The following is a 20321-nucleotide window of genomic DNA, read 5'->3' as shown; positions in this document are numbered from 1 at the left end:
GTGAGTCTGTTAAAAAAAACATATTACAAATCTACCCTGACTTTTACACAATTTAGCCTGATTTTCTATCTTTGTCACTGTAATTACAATTCATACCAAACTAATGTAGTCTCATTAAGGGTATGAAGTTCACATTAAAAATGGTAAATTGTTACACTGTATGCTTGTAATCATTCCCTTTAATCTGGTTATTCATTAAATATATTGCATTAAAAAAATTCTCTTTTGTTTTTCAGTACATAAAGTTTTTAAAAGTTTGAATTTGATGGATATTAATGTTAATTGGAATCTGGTACACATTTCGGTATGTTACATTTTATGTTTTCCAAATAATAAAAAATCAATTTTTATGTTTAATAATGCAATATTAGTTTTATCCATTTTAAACGCTAATAATTATTAACACCGCCAGGAGTCTCCAATGTTCATTTTTAACAATTCGATCACAGTTCAAGTACCAGCTGGACGAATTCTGCCACAACGTGTTTGTACTGTCCTTCACATGACATTTGACTAAATTCCTGGATCTGACTTGGCTTCTGCCTTTTAAATTATTAAATTGTAATTATTAAATCCAAATAAGATATAAAGAGAGTAGGATATAGCTTATTAATACCGTCCTTTTATGTAGCATACCTATTTTTGCTTCCTTTTTTAAAAAAAAACGAAAATGTGTGTTTTCTGCGTATTTTGTCCTTATGCATGAAGTCTGTTCAATACTTTAATTCTTTTAAAATTGTGATGTTTTTTCGGATTACCCAAAGTCCTATAGATACAATACTGTTGCTGATATCAAATAATTTTATAGTGATACTCGATATGCACACGGGTTTCAAAGTGTAGTAAATTCTCCATACATATTCTAATATAAGGTATGTGGAATTTAGCATAAAAAAATATATATAAAGTTCAATGAGAGCAGTGTACAAACATTAGTCATGCAAAATAGGCAATAGTCTCCTCTGTGCTTTACTCGACGAAATCATTCTAGATCTGCTTCCAGGCATTAAAGCACTTTCCGTCGCACGAAGGAGAGCGGAGAAAAAACTCTATCCATCACGATTTAAGCTCTGCCCCCCGCTAAACCGCAGTCTTCCTTCTGTTCGTGTGAAGGTGAGTGGACTTGTGTGTCCACAGCAACTTCCTTTTATATGCAAATGAAAAGCTGTTTGACAGGTCTGTGACGTTAGGAGACCCGGAAGAGCGTTGCAAGGAGAAAATACTCCCGTTTAATAAAATCCAGACTGATTTCTTTTGCACATTTAAACAGGACACACACCCGGAAAATAACAGTTACCCTCGGTCGGGACTTCTTCCGACCTCGTACAGGAGGATGTCTGCGTCAGCGGTTTTCATCCTGGACTTGAAAGGAAAGGTGAGTTGTATGGCTGGTCAGAGTATTGACTTTACTACCTGTATGAGCCGATAAGGGCTTGCATCAACAGGTGACTTTTGGGGAAGCGTCAATGGAAATTGAAGAAGAACAGTTTCCTTGAAAAAGACATCATGCATATTTGATAAATATCAGGTTCATGTTCGTAACTTCAGAGGTCAAGTCCCCTTACCTAAAAAAAACGTGTCAAAGTGTGCGTTTCTGTTAGAAATGAAGACAATTTAATTTTACGTCAAAGTGTTATAATTTAAAGAGATTGCATACTTGTCGTTCTGAAAGCTCAAATTATTATATTTAAATTTAGGAACCACAGATATATCTGTTTTCACTTGGGCGCATTTCTAAGATTGGATATGTTGGTAAGAGAAAGGCTTTTTTGTTTTAGAAATTGAATAGACAATATGTATCTTCTTTGTAAAGGGAAGTATCGCGATCCGTAAACTCTGATTGCTGAAGTAGGGGTTTAATAACGAAGTCGAGCGCAGGAGAGAGGGTGTTTTTCTGTTCCAGCCCGAGGGAAAATAACACGCAAAAAAACAGGAACTCACCTGTTGGCCGTGTAACGCTATACAGTCATAAACACTCTGAAATGCTGCACCAACCGCTATACTGTGTGCTGTGTGTTTACTGAAATTGTTTCAAACAATAGGGAATTCCCTAGTCTTGAAATCATAAATTATTATCTTCCGCCATCTCCTATCTCTTCGTACCTTTCTTTTATCAGCATATGAAGAACCGATAAACAGAACCAACGCTATCAGTCACTCTCCCAACTGCATGATATACCTTAAGGCTTACTGTAGTGCAAGGAATGTCAGATCTAGAAAGCGACTCGTTGGTAAATATGTACGTGTGTATTTTTCTTTGATGGTACAGTACTGTATATTGGTCCAATGTCAAACTGTTATCTGCAGAGCTTGAATGTATAACGTTCTCTCTGCAGTGGTACAGTACGTTACGATTTACTGTCTACCTTATTAGTTTGAAAAATGCATGCCTGTTGCTTATATCTTTATGTTGTGTGCTCTGTATTGTTCTACCTATAAACTCGAGGACCACTATACTGTACAGTAAAATGCTTACTTCCCCATTGCTGTAGACTTCAGGTTAAATCATGATTGAAATCACTGAACCAGTTCCTGTCCTTTTTGTTTTGTATAGCTTTCTTCATCCTAACCAGTTGGTGAACAGGTGGATTAAAGACTTTGAGTCTATTGTAAGCCAACACATAAACACTTATTCCTAATTTGATGTAAAAATTCTATTAAAATTTTAATGTTTTCATTTACAAAGATCAAAGCTTTGTTCCTTCTCTGAGAGCTAAATATGTCTAGTTGCATTTGTCTGAAGTTGTATTTATCTGAAACTTAGATTATATGTTTTAATTACAGACGTGATTAGAATAGTTAGGTTAGTAATATAAATTCACACCGGCATTACATTTTAATAAGTAATCAAAAACTGTAGATCCCACTTAGGATAACACATTTCTAAAGTTTTACTTTAAAAAATAATTAGAAATAATCAATTTATTATTTTACAAATAGTTATTGATTATCTACTTATCAATTATCTATGTTTTTTTTTAATTTGTAATGACGCTTCTTGTTTGTAGTAGTAAAATGTAAATTTATTGTAGAAGTACTCAAGAATTAGGAACAACAGAAGCAGAAATGACAAGCAGAAAAAAGGCCAGGGGTAATGGTACAGTACCTTGGTGTTTGGATGCCTGTTCTTAAATTAAGATGTTTATGCTATATTTTAAAAAATACTTGTAAAATAATTTTGAGTGGCACAGGGGAGCAGTGGTTAGCATTGCTGCCTCTTAGCCCTCAGCCCCGAGTTTAATTCTGGACCTGGGGTGCTGTCTGTGTGGAGTTTGCATGTTCCCGTGGTTTTCCTCTAGGTGCTCTGGTTTCCTCCCACAGCTCAAAAACATACTGGTATGTTAATTGGCTTCTGGGAAAATTGGCCCTAGATGTGTGTGTGCCCTGCAATGGACTGGTGTCCCATTCCAGGGTGTACCCCACCTTGAGTCTGTTGCTTGCTGAGGTAGGCTCTGTCTCCCTTGCAGCTCTGAGTCACACCTGTGAGGGTGTGTGGGCAGTATTGTATCATTGTGTAACTGTCCAGTAATCACATTGTGGTTGCATTGGCTAATTCTGATTCCTTCCTTTTTCTATTTTCATTGAGTTTTAGATAATGATATGATTTGTATTTCTTTAGATGAACCTGTTCACTCTGGACAGCACCTGAATGGTCTGTTGAAAGACAGTTGAAGTATGGTTATGAATAGTAGGTGGGTAATACTGTTGAGCCACATACAGGTGCTCAAGTGGCCTGGATTCTAGGCATGAAGCAATCAAAATGTGTAGGACTCAACCATCTGCTGTCCATCACAGGGCTTACCCCAGGGAATTCTGGCCTCCCTTAAACAGCTTGGTGGAGTGGAGCAATTGAGGTAAAGTACATAGCTCATGTTATGACAGCAGTGCCTACAGCAGGGACTTGAACCCACAATCCACAAGCTATGAGCCCACAGACATACACACTATGCTATACTGCTCCCTTCAAATATGGGTCCCACATACTAAGAGAGACTCTCTTCCTTCACCTTCTTAATAACCTAATCTTTTCACAGCAAGTGCTTCAAAATCTAATTTGAGCTATTTTGCAATATTCAGTCCAGTTCAGCAAAGCACATTTTTGAATATGTAGACATTTTCATATAATTTTCCATCAATATTAAGGCAATTACATCTGGTGGTATGCAGGGTGTGTATGGGGGTATCTACTGTATATGAACAGCTGAAGGATTTTTTTTTGTATTCTAATGTTTTTGAGCTGTCCTGGTGTTGTAAGTTAGCAGTACCTTGTGAAGTGGCCACTGCAGGTTTGTGTTTTTTTTTTAAAAAACAACCTTTAAAACATTGAAGTATGTGAATAGAAAAATAACGAGAGAGGACCAGTACTCACTGAAAACATATTATGCAAATGTAATGATGGAAATTTACCAGATTGTATTTCACCACGGTTAAGGGTGTTTAATTATCAAATAAAGAATATCTCTGTGGGATAGAACTGTGACAAAAAGCAATAGAAAATAGCAAAAAGGCAATGAAAGTGCTCTTAGCACAGCAGTTTAGAGGATTCCCCCCCCAGAATGCCGGTGAGAAATACAAACCACTCTGGAATACGGAGTGAAAAAAAGTTGTTGCTCTAAATTAATAATGATCCATTGGAAGTTTTCTATTCTAACATGAATGCTAATCAGGTATCTTATTACAAAAGGCACCACCATCACCCACTTATAGGCTCAGGGTAATTTATAAGGAAGACTCTTTATAATAGAAAGTGTGTACAAGACCAATAATAAAGAAAGCTGAACGAGGCAGTGATTTTTATTCCATAACAAATACAGTTGTTATGAAAGGAATTATGCTACCCTTTTGTAAGGTAGCTGACAAATGCACCCTGAGCTATTGTCTATCAAGCTTTTTAGTTAAATTACATTTAAATTTTTGCCTCACAGGATTTCTAAAGCACAAATACTCTAAACCCAGGGCTATCCATGAAGCACTGTCATAGCCTGTAATCTACCATGCCTTGAAAGAAAAGTTTTGTTTTGCCAGTGAACAGCACAATTGGGATTTTAATACGTATAATTTTCAGCCAAAGCACTTGAAAGCAGTCTACAAAAATTGGTATTACTTCTTAAAAGACTGAAAAGAGATCCTTAAATGAATCCAATTTCACATTCACCTTGCAGATGAAGTCTTTGAAGGTAACAAAAAAAGGCTCAGCCTTCAAGAACCTGTTTTTTAAAGGTTGACAGATATTTGCTGCCCTACAGCTCAGTATGCTCACCGGATCTTGCTGTATACCTGTCTAGTTATGAATAGATAGCACACACTCTGCCCTCTGCTCAAGCAGGAAGAAAGCAGGGGGAAAAGGCAGCTGGAAATTTATGCTGTTATAAGTAGGTTATCCATGCATACTTCAAGACCAATTGTGTTCTCAATGTATGCTGAGTGATTGTACTAAAAAGGTTTTATACTTCTTTCACTGCTGTGCAAATCACAGAAGTGTTTTTTTTTCTTTTGGCTGTGTGAAAGGAAAATGAAGCTTTTCTCAGACCCCTTTTGTTTTTGTTCCAAATACATGAAAAACGGATATATCCCAAGTTCCCCATTTTTTCTAATCCATGGTAATACCAGCTTTCACAGTGAGTGACATGACCAGGGTATTGCCCAGTCAATGGAAACCCCCAGGCCTCCATTTGAATCTGCTGTTACCAGTGCTGAGCTGTGCATGATGAATGGAGGTCACGTCAGTCCAGTGATTTTATTGTTCAGGTGAGCAAAATGGAAATATGGAAATCCGGTGACCTTCAGGCAGATTTATTTTGTTTAATTTATTGGAAAACACTAACTTAATATGTGTCATATAATATAAAATCGCCCTTTTGGGAGTTTCAAGGGAACTCAAATCTATGTGCCACTGTCTTAGTGAGGGCACTTACACATCTTGTTGTTGTTAACAGTTGCTCCATCCCTTTGCTGTGGGCTCTGTTTGTGTTGAAAACAAAGTCCCTGTTTTCAGTGCAGCACATTTTGAAGCTACATTGTGGATTCTCTTGCAAATGATAAGGCTTCAGTGATTAATAATCAATAATCAGGGGTGTAGAGTGACTTACGTTGCCGGCTGCATCATTGTTTTTTTTTCGTTCTTCTATTTCTGTGAGCTTCACACAAAGAGTGAATACATTGACTGATGTTCTGATGGGTATTGCGCCTGACTGGTCTATAATTATTTAATCAAAATTAATTGTAATAAAAATTCTCTTTATACCTGCTTTACAGACTGAAATTGTCTCATGTGGATGTTCGTAGGGTCACATGTGAAGAAACCGTGCTGAAGGAATTGTTAGATTTGGTGTGTCTGAGCTTTCATCTCTATCCTAGGTGCTGATATGTCGGAATTACATGGGGGACATGGACATGAATGAAATTGATCACTTCATGCCCATTCTGATGAAAAAAGAGGAAGATGCAGACATTTCTCCACTGCTGACTCACGGAGCCTCACACTTCTTGTGGATCAAGCACAGCAATCTCTACTGTATCCTTCATTGCCATTTTAAATTTGCTTTATACCAGCTTGACAGACCGGAGTTGTCTCATGACTCATGGTCATGCCCTCTTCTGCAATGAACCTAAACTGCAAAGGTGCCGTAGGCCTCAGTTTTTGTCATCTCTGCTCAGTATCACTTTATTTTGCCACACTGAACTGTGTAACGTAGGAATGACCTTGAAGAAATTTAGGAGTATGGTCATGAAGCACTCAGCAGATTGTGCCCTGAGTGTAATGTCAGGCATACAATATTTCTATTAATTGCATAGCCTATAAAGTATTAGTTTAACTCTGATTATTACTGATTTCAAATCTCTTCTTTTGTGCTCTTTCTTAACTGGTAAACTAAAGTGGTGGCCATAACCAAGAAAAATGCGAATGCAGCCTTGGTGTTTGCCTTCCTGTATAAAATAGTTGAGGTGAGTACGATACTGAATTTGTGAGCTGTACTGACCTCTGCAGGTGACATTGCAAATTTGACATCTTGTAAGACCTAAAATTATCCTTCACTTCGCATTATGCTGTTCCATCAAAACTGCCTTCAATTCCTCTTTCTTGACCAGCATCTTTTATACCCTGACTGCTGTATTTTGTTTTCTACCGTAACTAAAAGACCCCTTTAGGGGCTGCTTGTGGTATGTTTATCATTACTCTCTTGGTCTGTTTTGGGTTCTTGTGTAGGTGTTCAAGGAGTATTTTAAGGAGCTTGAAGAGGAGAGTATCCGTGATAATTTTGTCACTGTGTACGAGCTAATGGACGAGGTGATGGATTTTGGATTCCCTCAAACGACAGACAGCAAGATCCTTCAGGAGTAAGTGCTGATCCCTTTATTAAGTGGCATTGAAAAGAATTGATAGCTGCCATTAATGATACTCCAGTTGACATATTCTCTGTGATATTAACTTTTGACTCAGAACAAATCAGGTGGGAGAGGAACTGTAATACCAAGGTGTTTCTGCTTAATAGACTGCAGGATTTTCTTTTTTAATTGGCATTTATGTCTTTAGGTTCTGTCAACTCATTTCTTTAGCATTCATCAGACACTGTGTATGTACTGTACAAGTACAGTATGTATACATTTTCTATATAATTATTCACAATCATTCATGGATATGAACAGTATGTCGTAGTATCATGCACAGGATTCTTATTTGACTGTGCCATTGATTTGAAGGTTTCAGCAAAGATTTCAAGTATCTTCAGTTGTGGTCTCCTTTTTGGAGACTTTAATACTTGGTTGTTGTTTTTTCTTTTTGCTGTGATATTTTTACGTTCTCATACAATAACATTATTTTGTAAAGATGTTGGAGAATTTTTTCAGTGAAGGAGTTTTATCAAATCAAGATCGATGGATGCACTGATTGAAAAATTCATTTGTGGAAATGGTATTGGTATTATACATTTAAACTTCTAGCTACCAGTAGGAGATAAAAGTAAGTCATTAAACTGTGAGCGAGTTTCTGTCTGTCATACTAAAACTGACAACAAAGAAGAGAGTAGAGACCTAATGTTTCAAGTGCATTCTCCATTTTACTTCTACAATTATTTTAATTGTAAACCCAGCAGAACTGGTATCGCTTCTGGTTTGTCGACCTGACTTTATCAAGTAATTGGTCAATAGAATCGTCTGTAGCACAGTCAAGCTAGATCAATATCACTTCTAGCAAAAATCTATGTCATTGTAGATCCATTCACAGCAAGGAGATTTGCACATAGGACTGATGGAAAGGAAAATAAAAAAACTAAATCGATTAGTTTCCAGTTACCATACTTAGCCCTTTTCCTTTTTTTAACCATATAAAAATCTGCATCACAGAATTTTTAATGTTATTCAAAAGGCTGAGTGAGTCTACAAATCTTTTTTTAATATCTTAAGTTTTAGAGGCATTTCCTTTCTGGAAATCTGAGGGTAGCATTGATCGATAGTAATAATTGGAAGAATTAAAGCTAAGATTTTGTGGGCGTTTGTCAGCGAATAGAAGATTCTCGTGTGTTAATAAAGAGGGACGGCTCTCTGGCTCAGTCTGCCTTCAGTAGATGATTAGTGGAAGTCCCTGTGCGAGTGAGACAAAGCCTCTGTCAGCTGTCCACATGGAAGAACCAGACACGGCCTCTCAAGAGAGTCTCCTCACTCATCTTCACCCCATCTTTTTTCTAAAGAGGGGTACAAAATCTATGCTATTGGCGGTCTCCCCTTCGGCCACCATTCAACAAGGGAATGAACTGGCTCTTATGAGCTATTTCTATCATCACTGCCCAAGCCAGGCTTGCAGATGGCTCTTTGAAAGAGCTGATAGTTATTCTGATGCTAATACGACTGTTTGTGTCTGATGCTCCTAGCCCCGCTGTTCACATTAAGGCATTCATTAGCATTTATTAAAGGCATGGAAATACGAACGTTTGTTCCCGTTTTGTATTTCCTTTCTTCTTTTTTGTTTAACCCAAGAGAACAAACGTGCTAAACACGGTCAGGTGATACATGCACTGGAATATTCATTTGTGTTGTGCTTTACAGTGTACAATACAACAAATGCATATCCCAGCAACTGTCAGGTGCAAACAGTGCCAAGGCACTTCAATTTTCTATGTCTCACTCATCCTCATTCAAGCAAGGTGATATTAGCAATTGTGAAGAGAACACTGAAATCAGCAGGCTGTTGTTGAACTCTTTTTGGCTACTTTTTTACGACAGTTCTACTCGTGAGGCATGGTCTTTAGACATTCTGAAACATCTGGTCTACTCACTAGGGGAGACACTCCGTAAAGAAAGCCAAAAAATGGAATTCAGCAGGCATTGTTCCTAAATCTGAGAGGGAAAAGGTTAAATGGGTATAAAGAGAAGAAATGATAGCAAGGCTTGGAATGAAAGTCTTATTATTTCCCTTTAAAATAATAACAGTGACAACATTAACTTAGAGTGGAAGGAGACTCTGAACGATTTGCGATTAAGCAGGGCATGGAGGTGATCAATTCAGAAATTTGCTAAACAGGTAATGGGGGTCGGGGTGTTGTTCAACTCTTTGGCAGTCATTTACATCCATTTTCAATGCAGTTCTAAGCATGGCATTAGCCAGTATACTTGAATAAGACCTAGAGCAGCCCCAAGGTGACAGCTTGTTCATGTACAGTAACTGTTAAGAGATGTTAGTCTTTACCGTTACTGCCTTGGAATGTAGTTAGTCATGAGCACTACCCTTACATGATGCAGTCTAAATAGGGTTTCCTCTGCAGGACGGTTCTTCTCTGTACATACTCTGCTATGGTGTTGTCAAGCTGTCTCTAGTGGATTATAATATAGATAGGTATCTGCAATCTTAAACTGAAGACATTTAACCAGTTTGGTTTTAGACCCTCTGCATTACTGAGCTTTTAAAAAGAATGATTCCTACTGTTTTTATTAAATAATACTGTATTAAATAAGTCTGTACTGACTGGCATCCCGTCCAGAGTGTATCCCACCTTGCGCCTGATGCTTGCCAGAATAGGCTCCGGCTTCCCAGCAACCCTGAATTGGAGAAAGCCGTTAGAAAATGGATGGATGTCTGTGAAAAAGTTAGTTTTGTTTACCTGTTTATTGCTGTATTTTGATAGATTGCACCCATTAAACGCTTACACTTAACAGGAAATAAGAAGTGTATTTCGCTGTAGAGCTGCATAACATACTATGTTATGCTATAAACGTGAAGAATCATATTATAAATTTGGTGCTGTTTCTTGGAGATGGCTATTGTTTTTTAGTCTCCTATGTGACCTGTCTTTTCTCTGCAGGTACATTACACAGCAGGGCCACAAGCTGGAGGTGGGTGCACCGAGGCCCCCGGCAACAGTAACCAACGCTGTCTCTTGGAGGTCAGAGGGGATTAAATATAGGAAGAATGAAGTTTTCATTGATGTTATCGAGTCTGTCAATTTGCTGGTAAGAGAAATTCAGTACCACTGGGCCGAAGTTTTCTGTTGTAAGTTTGAGGCTTTCTAATTGAGAATTCCCAAATATACTTTATATAATTGTTGTGTACACAAATATGACTTGGTGTCAGACAAAGTGAATGACAAATGGAGAAGGAATAAATGTAATGTGAACTTTGTTTTGATTTTTATACTGAGAAACATCCAGAGCTCATTTACCCACTTCCTTGAATTCACTGGCTGAGGAAATGATTGCAAATTTCCTGTGTACCGCAGTTAAGACAGGCCCTCAATCAGCCTCACACCCCCACGCCAATGTGGGTCACTGGGCACAAGTTGGACTTCACAGGGTGGAGCTCAGTCATGGTCACCGGTACTCAGCACAACAAAGCTCATTCCTGAGATAGCTCCTAACAGGAAACCATTACTTAACCTACATTTCCACTCTTGTTTTTATTTCACAGCTTTCTGCACTCTCATTTTCTTCTGTTTCTCCGTTCCTCTCTTTCTATCCTTACAACTCTTCTTTCTTGTCTTCTTTTTCTGTCATTGTTAATGTGCTCTTTGTTGTCCAGCTCTCTCATACCCTCCTGTGCTTGTCCTCTCGATCTTCTTCTCTCCATACTTTGACCTGTCTCCCCCTGAAACTCACTTCCCCTTTTGTATGTCTGTATGTCTCTGGCAGGTGAGTGCAAATGGTAGTGTGCTGCGCAGTGAGATCGTCGGCAGCGTCAAGCTGAAGGTGGTTTTATCTGGAATGCCAGAACTGCGTCTTGGCCTCAATGACAAAGTGCTCTTCGAAATCACGGGAAGTAAGTTAGAATCCGAAGAAGCAAAGTTGCCTAAAACACACCTTACTTTCCTAATTCTATAATATTTTTTTTTGTTTTGTCCACATAATCCAATTTTTTTTTTTAGAATGTTTGTAGGTGTCAAACCTTCATCCTAAATCTCACTCTCCGCACTGAATTTTGCTCAGATGAGGTGGCTAGAAGTGACCTTGCAGATGCAAGAATTTGACTTATGCTAGAGAAGCAGTTAGCCAGCCAGGCTGATTAGCCAGCGTCTAATGTTGACCTACGTGAAAGGAAAAGAAATGGATAATATAAAAAAACACCTTCTTTTTTCAGAACCATTGCAGGCTTTGCAATTTTTCCTTTCAAAACAAAAGTATTTTGACAGACATTAGCAAAGTAAAATCATTGTAAGAGTGATGAAGACAGAACACATAACCTTTATTACTGAGCTATCCCTGTTTTGGAATAAGTAACTAATTAGCAAGGCACAACTAAAAAGCAAGGCACACGCTATCTTACTAGGATTTCCTGTGTCATAATCAGTAATGATTTGAGAGATTGTATCGTATTTTTATTATGGTGCTTACAAGAAAGTTTTTCCTGGCTAGATCTAAAGACAGCCCAGATACTTTGAAGACAGTGCTGGAGTAGCTGTGTCTTCAGTATGCTGATGGCCATGAGTTGGAGATGATGTGTTTACAATGAGAACACTGAAGAGGAAGAGAGGGGTAGTGCCCATCTGGGCCGGGACTCGAGAAAGAAGTGAGGGGAAAAAGATGAAAGGGCGTAAGGAAAATCCACTCCACTTCCACAGAGTCCCCTGAAAGTCAAAAGACAAGAGGAGGGACAAATGAGAGAATTACTGTATAAAGAGGCTAAACCAAGAAAAATTGCAAAAACAAATCAGATGCACATCACCACACATCCTGCCCCTCTCTCTGTAGCCTAGGCTTTGTGAACTGAACCTTCCCTGTCCTGCCCACTAGAAAATGGGAAGACCAACGCTTAATTAAAAAATGAAATAAATCAAGAAAGTAATCTGCTGATAACAGTAGCATTTATTCACATAGCTCCAATTGATTCAGTTGTAACCCATCATACTGCTTTTCTTTTCTCCAGTTGACATTTGGAATCCAGGAATAAACTGGGCAGGGTCACAGGTCAGCAGCCATGTGCGATTCCAGTTGCTGTATCCAAGCCTGTCCCCAAGGGGGCAGGATACATCTAAAAACCACAGCCTAGGGCACGACACATTCGTTTTAGTTTGGTTGTGAAAAATGAAATACACCCAAGAGTACAATCATATGTTGTGCTTTCATCCTTGTACTTGATGGACACAATTCTTCTTTAGTACACTAATCAAGCAAACCAAACAAAAACACTAATGAGAACCAGGTCTGCAGTGACCTGTTACAAAATACGTGAAGAAACATAAGGTTTAAAATGCTGCAGCAGTGATTTTGCCTAAGGTAAACTTTAGAAGGGATTTTATTGAATAAAGGTATAATAAAGAAAGGTAGGAGTTTGTTCAAAGGAACTCTAGCATGAGCTTAATAAACAGCCTAGTTACGTAAGTTCTGTGGTACAGAAGAGGAGGTAAGTCTCAGAAGACTGGAGAAAGGAGTTCTTTTAGAGGTTGCATGTGCCTGCTGGCCACAGGTCCAAACATGTAGGAACAGATCATTCAGGGGACCCTGGGGATCTCAATATTGAACAAAGACTTACAAATTAAAAGGGCTTCTTCCTTCTCTGGTGAGCCAGGCACTTGTCCAACCTTTCTGTACATATATGTTATTGCTTCTCTTTGTATTCTGAGTATAAAAGTAGGGTCCTCAGGTGTTCCTGCTGGGATTATGGCTGCATGGTAGGCCTCTGATCTCCACAGACTCAGCACTGAGTCGGAGCCGTCAGCAGCAGACATCAAGAACCTAGACCTCCTTTTAATCTTCATTAAAATGTCACCGATACCAAGTCATGCTTCAGAGCACAACTTTAAATGGATGCGTTTTTACATTCAGACCTGGCAGTATTCCCTGTGCATAAAATAGATTAAGAGTGAATTGAACTCTCTTTCTATATATAATTGTCTCTTTAAAGGAGGATTTGATTTCTTAAGGTACCGTAATGAAGTTAAACATGTCAATATTAACTCAAGTATTATCTTCACATCATATACAGTAGTACTAGGTTTTGCCTGTCTAAATGAAAGTTGTTTAAACTGGCATATTTATTTGTCCAATATACTTTAGCAGTAAGGACGATTTATTTAAATAATCTCTTCGACTTTCAGAAACATAAGAATGTTTGTTTAAATTTAAGTAAAACACAGCAGTAAAAGAATACATGTTTTCCAGCACTTGGTTTATTGATTTATTGTATGTCATACATTGCCTGTAGCCTATATACAATCAATACTTTTTTATTGTCTCAGATGTCTCTCTGACATTGTACAGGAGAGCTTGTGTTTTCAAACAAGGCTGCAAGAACTGTTTTCCTGTTTGTGTTTTTCCCAGGGGATAAGAGCAAGACAGTGGAGCTGGAGGATGTGAAGTTCCATCAGTGTGTGCGACTTTCTCGCTTTGAAAATGACCGCACCATCTCCTTCATCCCACCAGATGGGGAGTGTGAACTGATGGCTTACCGCCTTCATACCCCTGTTAGTATCACAACAGCTCACTGACACTGGAAATGCAAGACATTTCCTACAACTGATATGTACTTTTGGGGCACTAGGGTGACAAATCCTGAGAGCATTCCCTGCCCTTAGAGTTAGCAGTTCTAGTGGTGCAGTTAGTTTTCAGCAGAAATTCAGCACCCATGGCACTATAAAGATACAGTATAAGCCTTGTAAATGACCATCTGTATGAGGCCAAGCTACTACACAGTTGTTTTTGTGTTTGGCGGTTTGCTACACAGTTTTATAACTTGTGTCAAGATTGACCATTTCAATATGCTCTGTTTGTTATCATATGGAAGAAAAATCTGACACGTTAAACCGGATTGACTCAGTCGGTATTTAGCCTTTGTGACATTTAAATATTCTTTTTCCCTTTAGAATGCTTGCTTTTGTATGCTTAGCAGTTCCATGTAAGTATGGTGCAAGAGTGTCTGATGAATTTGCTGCCTGTTCAACCCTGTAGCCTGACATTCCATGAAAATAAGGAATAAACATGAATCCCGGACCCTGTCAAGATAATAATCCCAGAAAGGTGGGGGCTCAGCCATTTATGTCTGTGTCTGGCTTCATCCTGGAGCCTAATGCATGTTGTCTCACTGATCCACTGAAAATGTCCCATGTTCTTGGCCTCTCTGTCCCAGGTTAAGCCCCTCATTTGGATTGAATCTGTGATAGAAAAGTACTCCCACAGCCGGGTGGAGATCATGGTCAAGGTATGGTCTTTTCTGTGCAGCTCTCTGGCTAAGTGTGTCCATAGTGAGTTTTCTGTCTCAGGTGCCTGCTTATATATTATATTATATATATATTAGTTGATATAAATACCTATATCTCGCCTGACTTCAGAATAATTATCACTCTGCTACTGAACACATTCTAGGACAGTATTCTCAAGGGTTCCTAATTATATGAGTTAATTCATATTTGTTGTATATCTCCTTGGTTTACGATTTCTAACCTACTGGTCTAAAATATTGTCATTATTTCTTTTTTCCTGTGTGGGATAATGTAGAATGGAGTTATCTTAAATGAAACACAAAAAGTAGATGCACAGGTCTCTCGGGACAAATGCTTACTTTCCATTTTGAATCAGTAATCTGACCTCCAAAAGAAATCAAGGCAAGCTTTCCATCAAGTGTTCCTCTCACTAATTAAGGTGTTATCCAACCAACTTTTGCTCTGAATAGCTTTGTTTTTCTTAATTACCTATGTCACGTGTCCTGCTGTGTGCCTTGTGTCTTTGTGTACCCCAGGCCCGGAGTCAGTTCAAGCAACGATCCACAGCTAATAATGTGGCTATCATGGTACCAGTGCCCAGCGATGCAGACTCCCCAAAGTTCAAGACCAGCACAGGCAGTGCCAAGTGGGTCCCAGAGAAAAATATGGTGGTTTGGACAATCAAATCCTTCCCTGTAAGTAGAAAACCTCTAACACGTCCTCACTTTCACACCTTTCACTCTCGCATTGAGGAGGCTACTCACTGAAACATTTTTTTACCGTATTCCAATCTTCTCAGAAGAAAAATAAGTCCACTAAAATCTGAATCTATAAAGAATTGCCCATCTTTGATAACTGTTGTGAATTCCATTCCTCTTACAGCCCCTATGTAACTTACTCATGCATTGCTCTTGCGAAAAGTTTTTACATTTTCATCTTGAACCATATTCTTTCTGATTTCAGGAACTCATTTTCTACATACTAACATCCTATTTAGGAGCACAGTTTAGACAGTAACTCCACAAATTATGTTAGTTCTTCTTTTAGTACAACCTCTTCTGATTGGACTGGTATTAAAAACAGATGTTTTGTGCTCTAAAATACCTTAGTTTTTCTTGATTTGGTTTCGGTGGAGTGGGACATATTCCTCCTTTAAAATATTCCACCTTTGAAATACTCTCAGGTGTTTTAAAAAAACAGGTATTACGTAACACAAGAGAAACCTGTTGAAGACCTGTGAGAAAAGGTTCCTGTATTCTGAACCCGCACATTGTTGTCTATACCAATTGCCAATGCAGGAAATTCACTTTTTGAACATCTCAATCAGAATTTTTGGAGTACATACAGTATTATAAATGTCCTGATTATTTCATTAATATCATCAGCTTATTTATCAAAACAGCATCACTGAGTGCATTTGAGGTCAAGTGGCATATGATGTAGCCCCATATATGTATATTATTGAAGAATTTAAGTTTATACTTGTTTTCAAATGCTCATAGAAACTTTTTGAGATTCTTTATTGTAAGCAATAACTCCCTCCCTTCAAAAAACCTCTAGCCCTGATCTGATCAGCAGTCAGGCAGTCTGACATGGGTACTAATTCTGTTCCCCTGGCTGGCAGGGTGGGAAGGAGTACCTAATGCGAGCTCATTTCGGTTTGCCCAGTGTGGAAAGTGAAGAACTGGAGGGAAAACCACCCATTACTGTCACCTTCGAGATCCCTTACTTCACTGTGTCCGGGATCCAGGTGAGACGCTGAGCTCAGGATTGTTGGCTTGTTGAGACTGAATTCAGACAGTTTCCCTAAAAGCTAAGCTAAGAGGGAGCCTACAGGATTGTTAACTATGCTGTTGCTCAAAATGAAACTGACTTCCAATGGTAAAATGGTACAGTAAATTGTTGATGTGTCTTCAAGTCTTCCAAGTTCTCTTTCGGTCTCCATAAAGACATATGAGAGATGGGAATGCAAATCTCAGGGTCAAAAACTCACAGAGGCACACAATCCTGGACGTAACAGCTCATCTGCCAGTACTGTACAGCAAGTCTGAATGTAGTTACATGTAGATGGGAATGTGCCCTACTTTATGTCTGACATTCTGATTCCCATTGGAATGTCTCAGAAGGGGACTATTGGGATGTCTGAGATATCTAAACATGTTTGCAGTGACTTGTTCAGATGTTTCAGCTTGAAGCACATACAGCACATGATCACGCTCATCAGTGATTCATTATTTATTCCATGCTGTAAAGGTAGGAAAAAAAACCTAACGTTTCGGCTCTGGAGGCTCCACAGCCGAAACGTTCTGTTTCTTTTCTTCTCTTTTCAGCGTGGAATAAACCTTTACTTGTTCCTTTGCAGCCTTCGCATGCTGACACAGCTACGTACTTGAACTAGTGATTAATTATGGTACCACAAAAGCACATAGACGTATAATGAATTTATAGTTTTGCTAGAATTACCTCCTTGAACATTTCTCGGTTATCTATTAGTTCCACACTTGTTCGGCCCAAGGACTTTGTGATATGCCATACTCCAATGCTTTGCTTTCTCACCAGTTTTTATGTGAAAAATATTGAATTACAAATGAACATCTGTGTGCGTTTGCCATATTTGCCACCATACAGGTTTTTTTTTTCTCTGAGGCAGGATAAATATGATCACTTTTCTGGTGGAAGCATTCTTTGCTTCAGTAGTGATGATTGAAAGAGACTGATCATACAGCTCAGGCTCCAGCAGTCTCAAAGCCACACTTTCAATGGCTGACGAACCACATGGGCTGTTTATTACTTTGTGAGTAGACAGGGATCACAACCTATGTTCTGGCATTATCTTTGTCTTGCTCAAGCCCATTGAGCTACCCTGGCCCCATGTCAGAACAGTATAGCTGCAGTATTGTGAGTCCTACCATCCCTTACCTATGTCTGTGCTTCTCTGCAGGTCCGCTACTTGAAGATAATTGAGAAGAGTGGCTATCAGGCCCTGCCCTGGGTACGCTACATCACACAGAGCGGAGGTAAGACTTGAGCTTCTCTGGTCCTCATGGGAAAACCAGGTTCAGAGATTTAGCCACTTTCTGTGTAATACATAGAACTTTGTCTTTTTATTCACACCATGGGGATGGCCCTTAACAGTGAGTCTCCGCGTCACCCATGGAAATTTGCCTCTGCAGTTTTTTATGAAGTGTTCCTTCCCTTTGCTATCTGCAGGACAAGGTCCACACTTTCCCTATGTATTAATTCTGTGGTATTTAAAAATTTGAAAAGGATGGTATGCACCCATTAGAAAACATTGATCATGGCGTCTTAGCCAACTCTCCCAAAACTAGAGTAAAACTGTTTTCAACACCAAATAAAGACTGTGGAACTAAACGTGAGTTTAATGATGGATAAAAATCCATTTGTAATGTTGGAAGACCATTAAATGAAAAGTGCTATATATTAATGAATATACTTTTTGAAGGGGTACAACATTAAGGTTAATAATATAGATCCTTTAATTTTTTTCTTGCATTATCATTTTTTGGCAGATTATCAGCTACGGACAAACTAAGGGGAAAATCTTGTGAGACAAATGAAGAAATATAATGCACTAGCACACTTTTTGTAGCCCACAAATGAAGACAAAACAGAGGAGAGAATAGATCAGCCGATCCCTGATTACAGCCTGGCAGCTACAGTGTTCAAAGTGAAGGCCTCAGCCATGGGACCACGGTGACACTGTATTTTTGTTGAAACAATATTTTTTAAAAAGATTGTCACCACATTTTAAAAAGACTAGGAATAATGTGATAAGTTGTCAATAAATATGTTTTGATTCTCTGAAAACTTTCAGATTTACATTATTACTATTAGTCTGGAAAGAAACCAAAATGAGGGTAGCTGTCCTATTATGTTTATACTGTATTAGTTGGTATTGAGGGCAGAACATTTTTCTGCTGTTTTGGTGATTTTCTCTCAAAGGAGCATAGTTGCATTTCAGAGTGTTACATGAAACATCTTTAAAAAATCTTACCTTTAAAATGTTTCACAATCTCTAAAAAAAGAGCAGTTGGAGGTATTTTCACAATGTAATATCACCTGATGTTATCCTGGCCTTTGGCATTTATAAAAAGGAATTGCAGTCTCATTACCAATAATGTACACACCTTAGAAACCAAGCAAATGATTAACTTAGACTTTGTTCTGTAGGTCTTTGTTTTCTGACATTTGAGGGTTTCATTTATAAGTCTCTTGATACAGCAGAGAATGTGCATTTGGAATGGAAATCAAAAGATTTTCTTACTTTCATTACACCAGACAATATTCTGAGTAATAATTGTCTTGAAGCTTATAACAAACATCAGAATTACAAATTATTTTCTTACAATGTAAACAGACACAATGTTTTTATTGATTTTTCCTTTCTTGGTTTCCATACTAATAAGAACCCAATTCTTTTTTGTGTATTCTGACCTTGATTCTGTGCACTTTTTTTTTTTGCTGACACAAAACCAACAACCAACACACTATAGCAAAGAGTAACTAGACCTGCTTTAGACATGTGTGGAACTCATGGTTAGTTCAGGAGTTCTGCAACTTTTTTAGACACAGAGTTCGTAATGAGGTGACAATGATGAATGATGCCTGTCAGCACTTAAAGCTGCTCAGGACCAGGAGAATGTTCAGAAATATTTCACTGTGAATATGAGACACAAGATTTCCTTATGCACTGGGATCCTTAGCCAAATAAAGGCTTCATGTTTTGGGGTTTTCTCATCCTGGCGTTTGTCATTTTCTTTTGCTTTTGGTTGATGCGAGTTGTTTTTTCAAGCTTCCCTGTTTGTTTCTGTCCTAAATCTCTCATCTGTTAAAGCTGCTGTGAACTATCCTGTCTGTGGCGATGTCACAGTATGTGTATGCAATGACTATAGTATGTGCCACTTTGTCAATGACACATACTTGGAAATGTCTTCTTAGGAGGTGATGGGAAACCATTATTGGTTGTCGAAAGGATTTTTTACTTTAAATATTTCTGGTGGTGAGTCAGTTATTTATAAAATAACAACAGTAAAGCCCAGATTAATTCCTAGCTGTGAATGCATTGCTTTATTGTTATTTTGCATGTTTATTATTTTATTTAAAATGTTTGCAATGGAGACTTTTCTATTAAAATAAACTAATTTCTGGTCCAAACCTGTACAGTTCTACCATTTTGAAGTCTACTTAGTATTAAATATTGAGTCAGAACTTTATGGTAAAACACAGGATAACTGCTTTTGTGTGTGTGTGTGTGTGTTCAATGTATTTTTTATAATGCTCAGACTTGGCAATTTCTGCTCCACTAATTTTATACTGTACAGCTCAGTAAATCTGAGGACGTGTCTGTCATTGACAATCAAGCATCTCAATAAATTAATATTTTTATATCATTACACAAAAGAAAGCGCATGATTCCTCAAAATAGAATTGCAGACAATTTCCATAGTTCATTTAAATACTACCCGATTCCTGTATATATTTGAAAAATGATAAAAAAACATCAGAATTCTGGAAATAAAGATTTTGATCATAATAGAAAAGTGAACCATATTAAAAACAACAGAGTGTGCCAGAGCACTGTGCCAAATATTACTTCTGATATTTTTTTTATTTTACCACACAGGTCAGTTAAGAACAAATTCTCATTTCCAGTGATGACATGCACAGTATCCATACATA

At 38.1% G+C, this 20321-nt stretch overlaps 1 protein-coding gene across 4 annotated transcripts; it reads left to right on the top strand.

Annotated features, from left to right (window-relative positions):
* Positions 1-47: 47 nt before the first annotated feature.
* Positions 48-19375, top strand: ap1m3 (adaptor related protein complex 1 subunit mu 3). Of its 4 annotated transcripts, XM_015355428.2 has the most exons (14): positions 48-304; positions 1004-1113; positions 1271-1375; positions 6358-6514; positions 6878-6945; positions 7208-7338; positions 10296-10443; positions 11119-11245; positions 13744-13886; positions 14549-14620; positions 15158-15316; positions 16246-16371; positions 17563-17638; positions 18152-19375. In XM_015355428.2, exons 3-14 carry the CDS (start codon positions 1334-1336, stop codon positions 18172-18174), a joined length of 1272 nt encoding a protein of 423 aa, XP_015210914.1. In that variant the 5' UTR covers positions 48-304; positions 1004-1113; positions 1271-1333; the 3' UTR covers positions 18175-19375. The 4 variants fall into 4 exon arrangements, with proteins under 4 accessions (XP_015210914.1, XP_006634903.2, XP_015210916.1 ...); XM_006634840.3 differs by lacking the exon at positions 1004-1113; XM_015355429.2 differs by lacking the exon at positions 48-304 and having other exon boundaries at positions 998-1113.
* The last annotated feature ends 946 nt before the right edge of the window (positions 19376-20321 follow it).

Source organism: Lepisosteus oculatus, chromosome 9 (genome assembly GCF_040954835.1).
Source record: "Lepisosteus oculatus isolate fLepOcu1 chromosome 9, fLepOcu1.hap2, whole genome shotgun sequence".
NCBI classification, from domain to species: domain Eukaryota; kingdom Metazoa; phylum Chordata; class Actinopteri; order Semionotiformes; family Lepisosteidae; genus Lepisosteus; species Lepisosteus oculatus.
The sequence above is the reverse complement of the archived record's forward strand: the minus strand, read 5'-3'. Positions and strand labels throughout refer to the sequence as shown.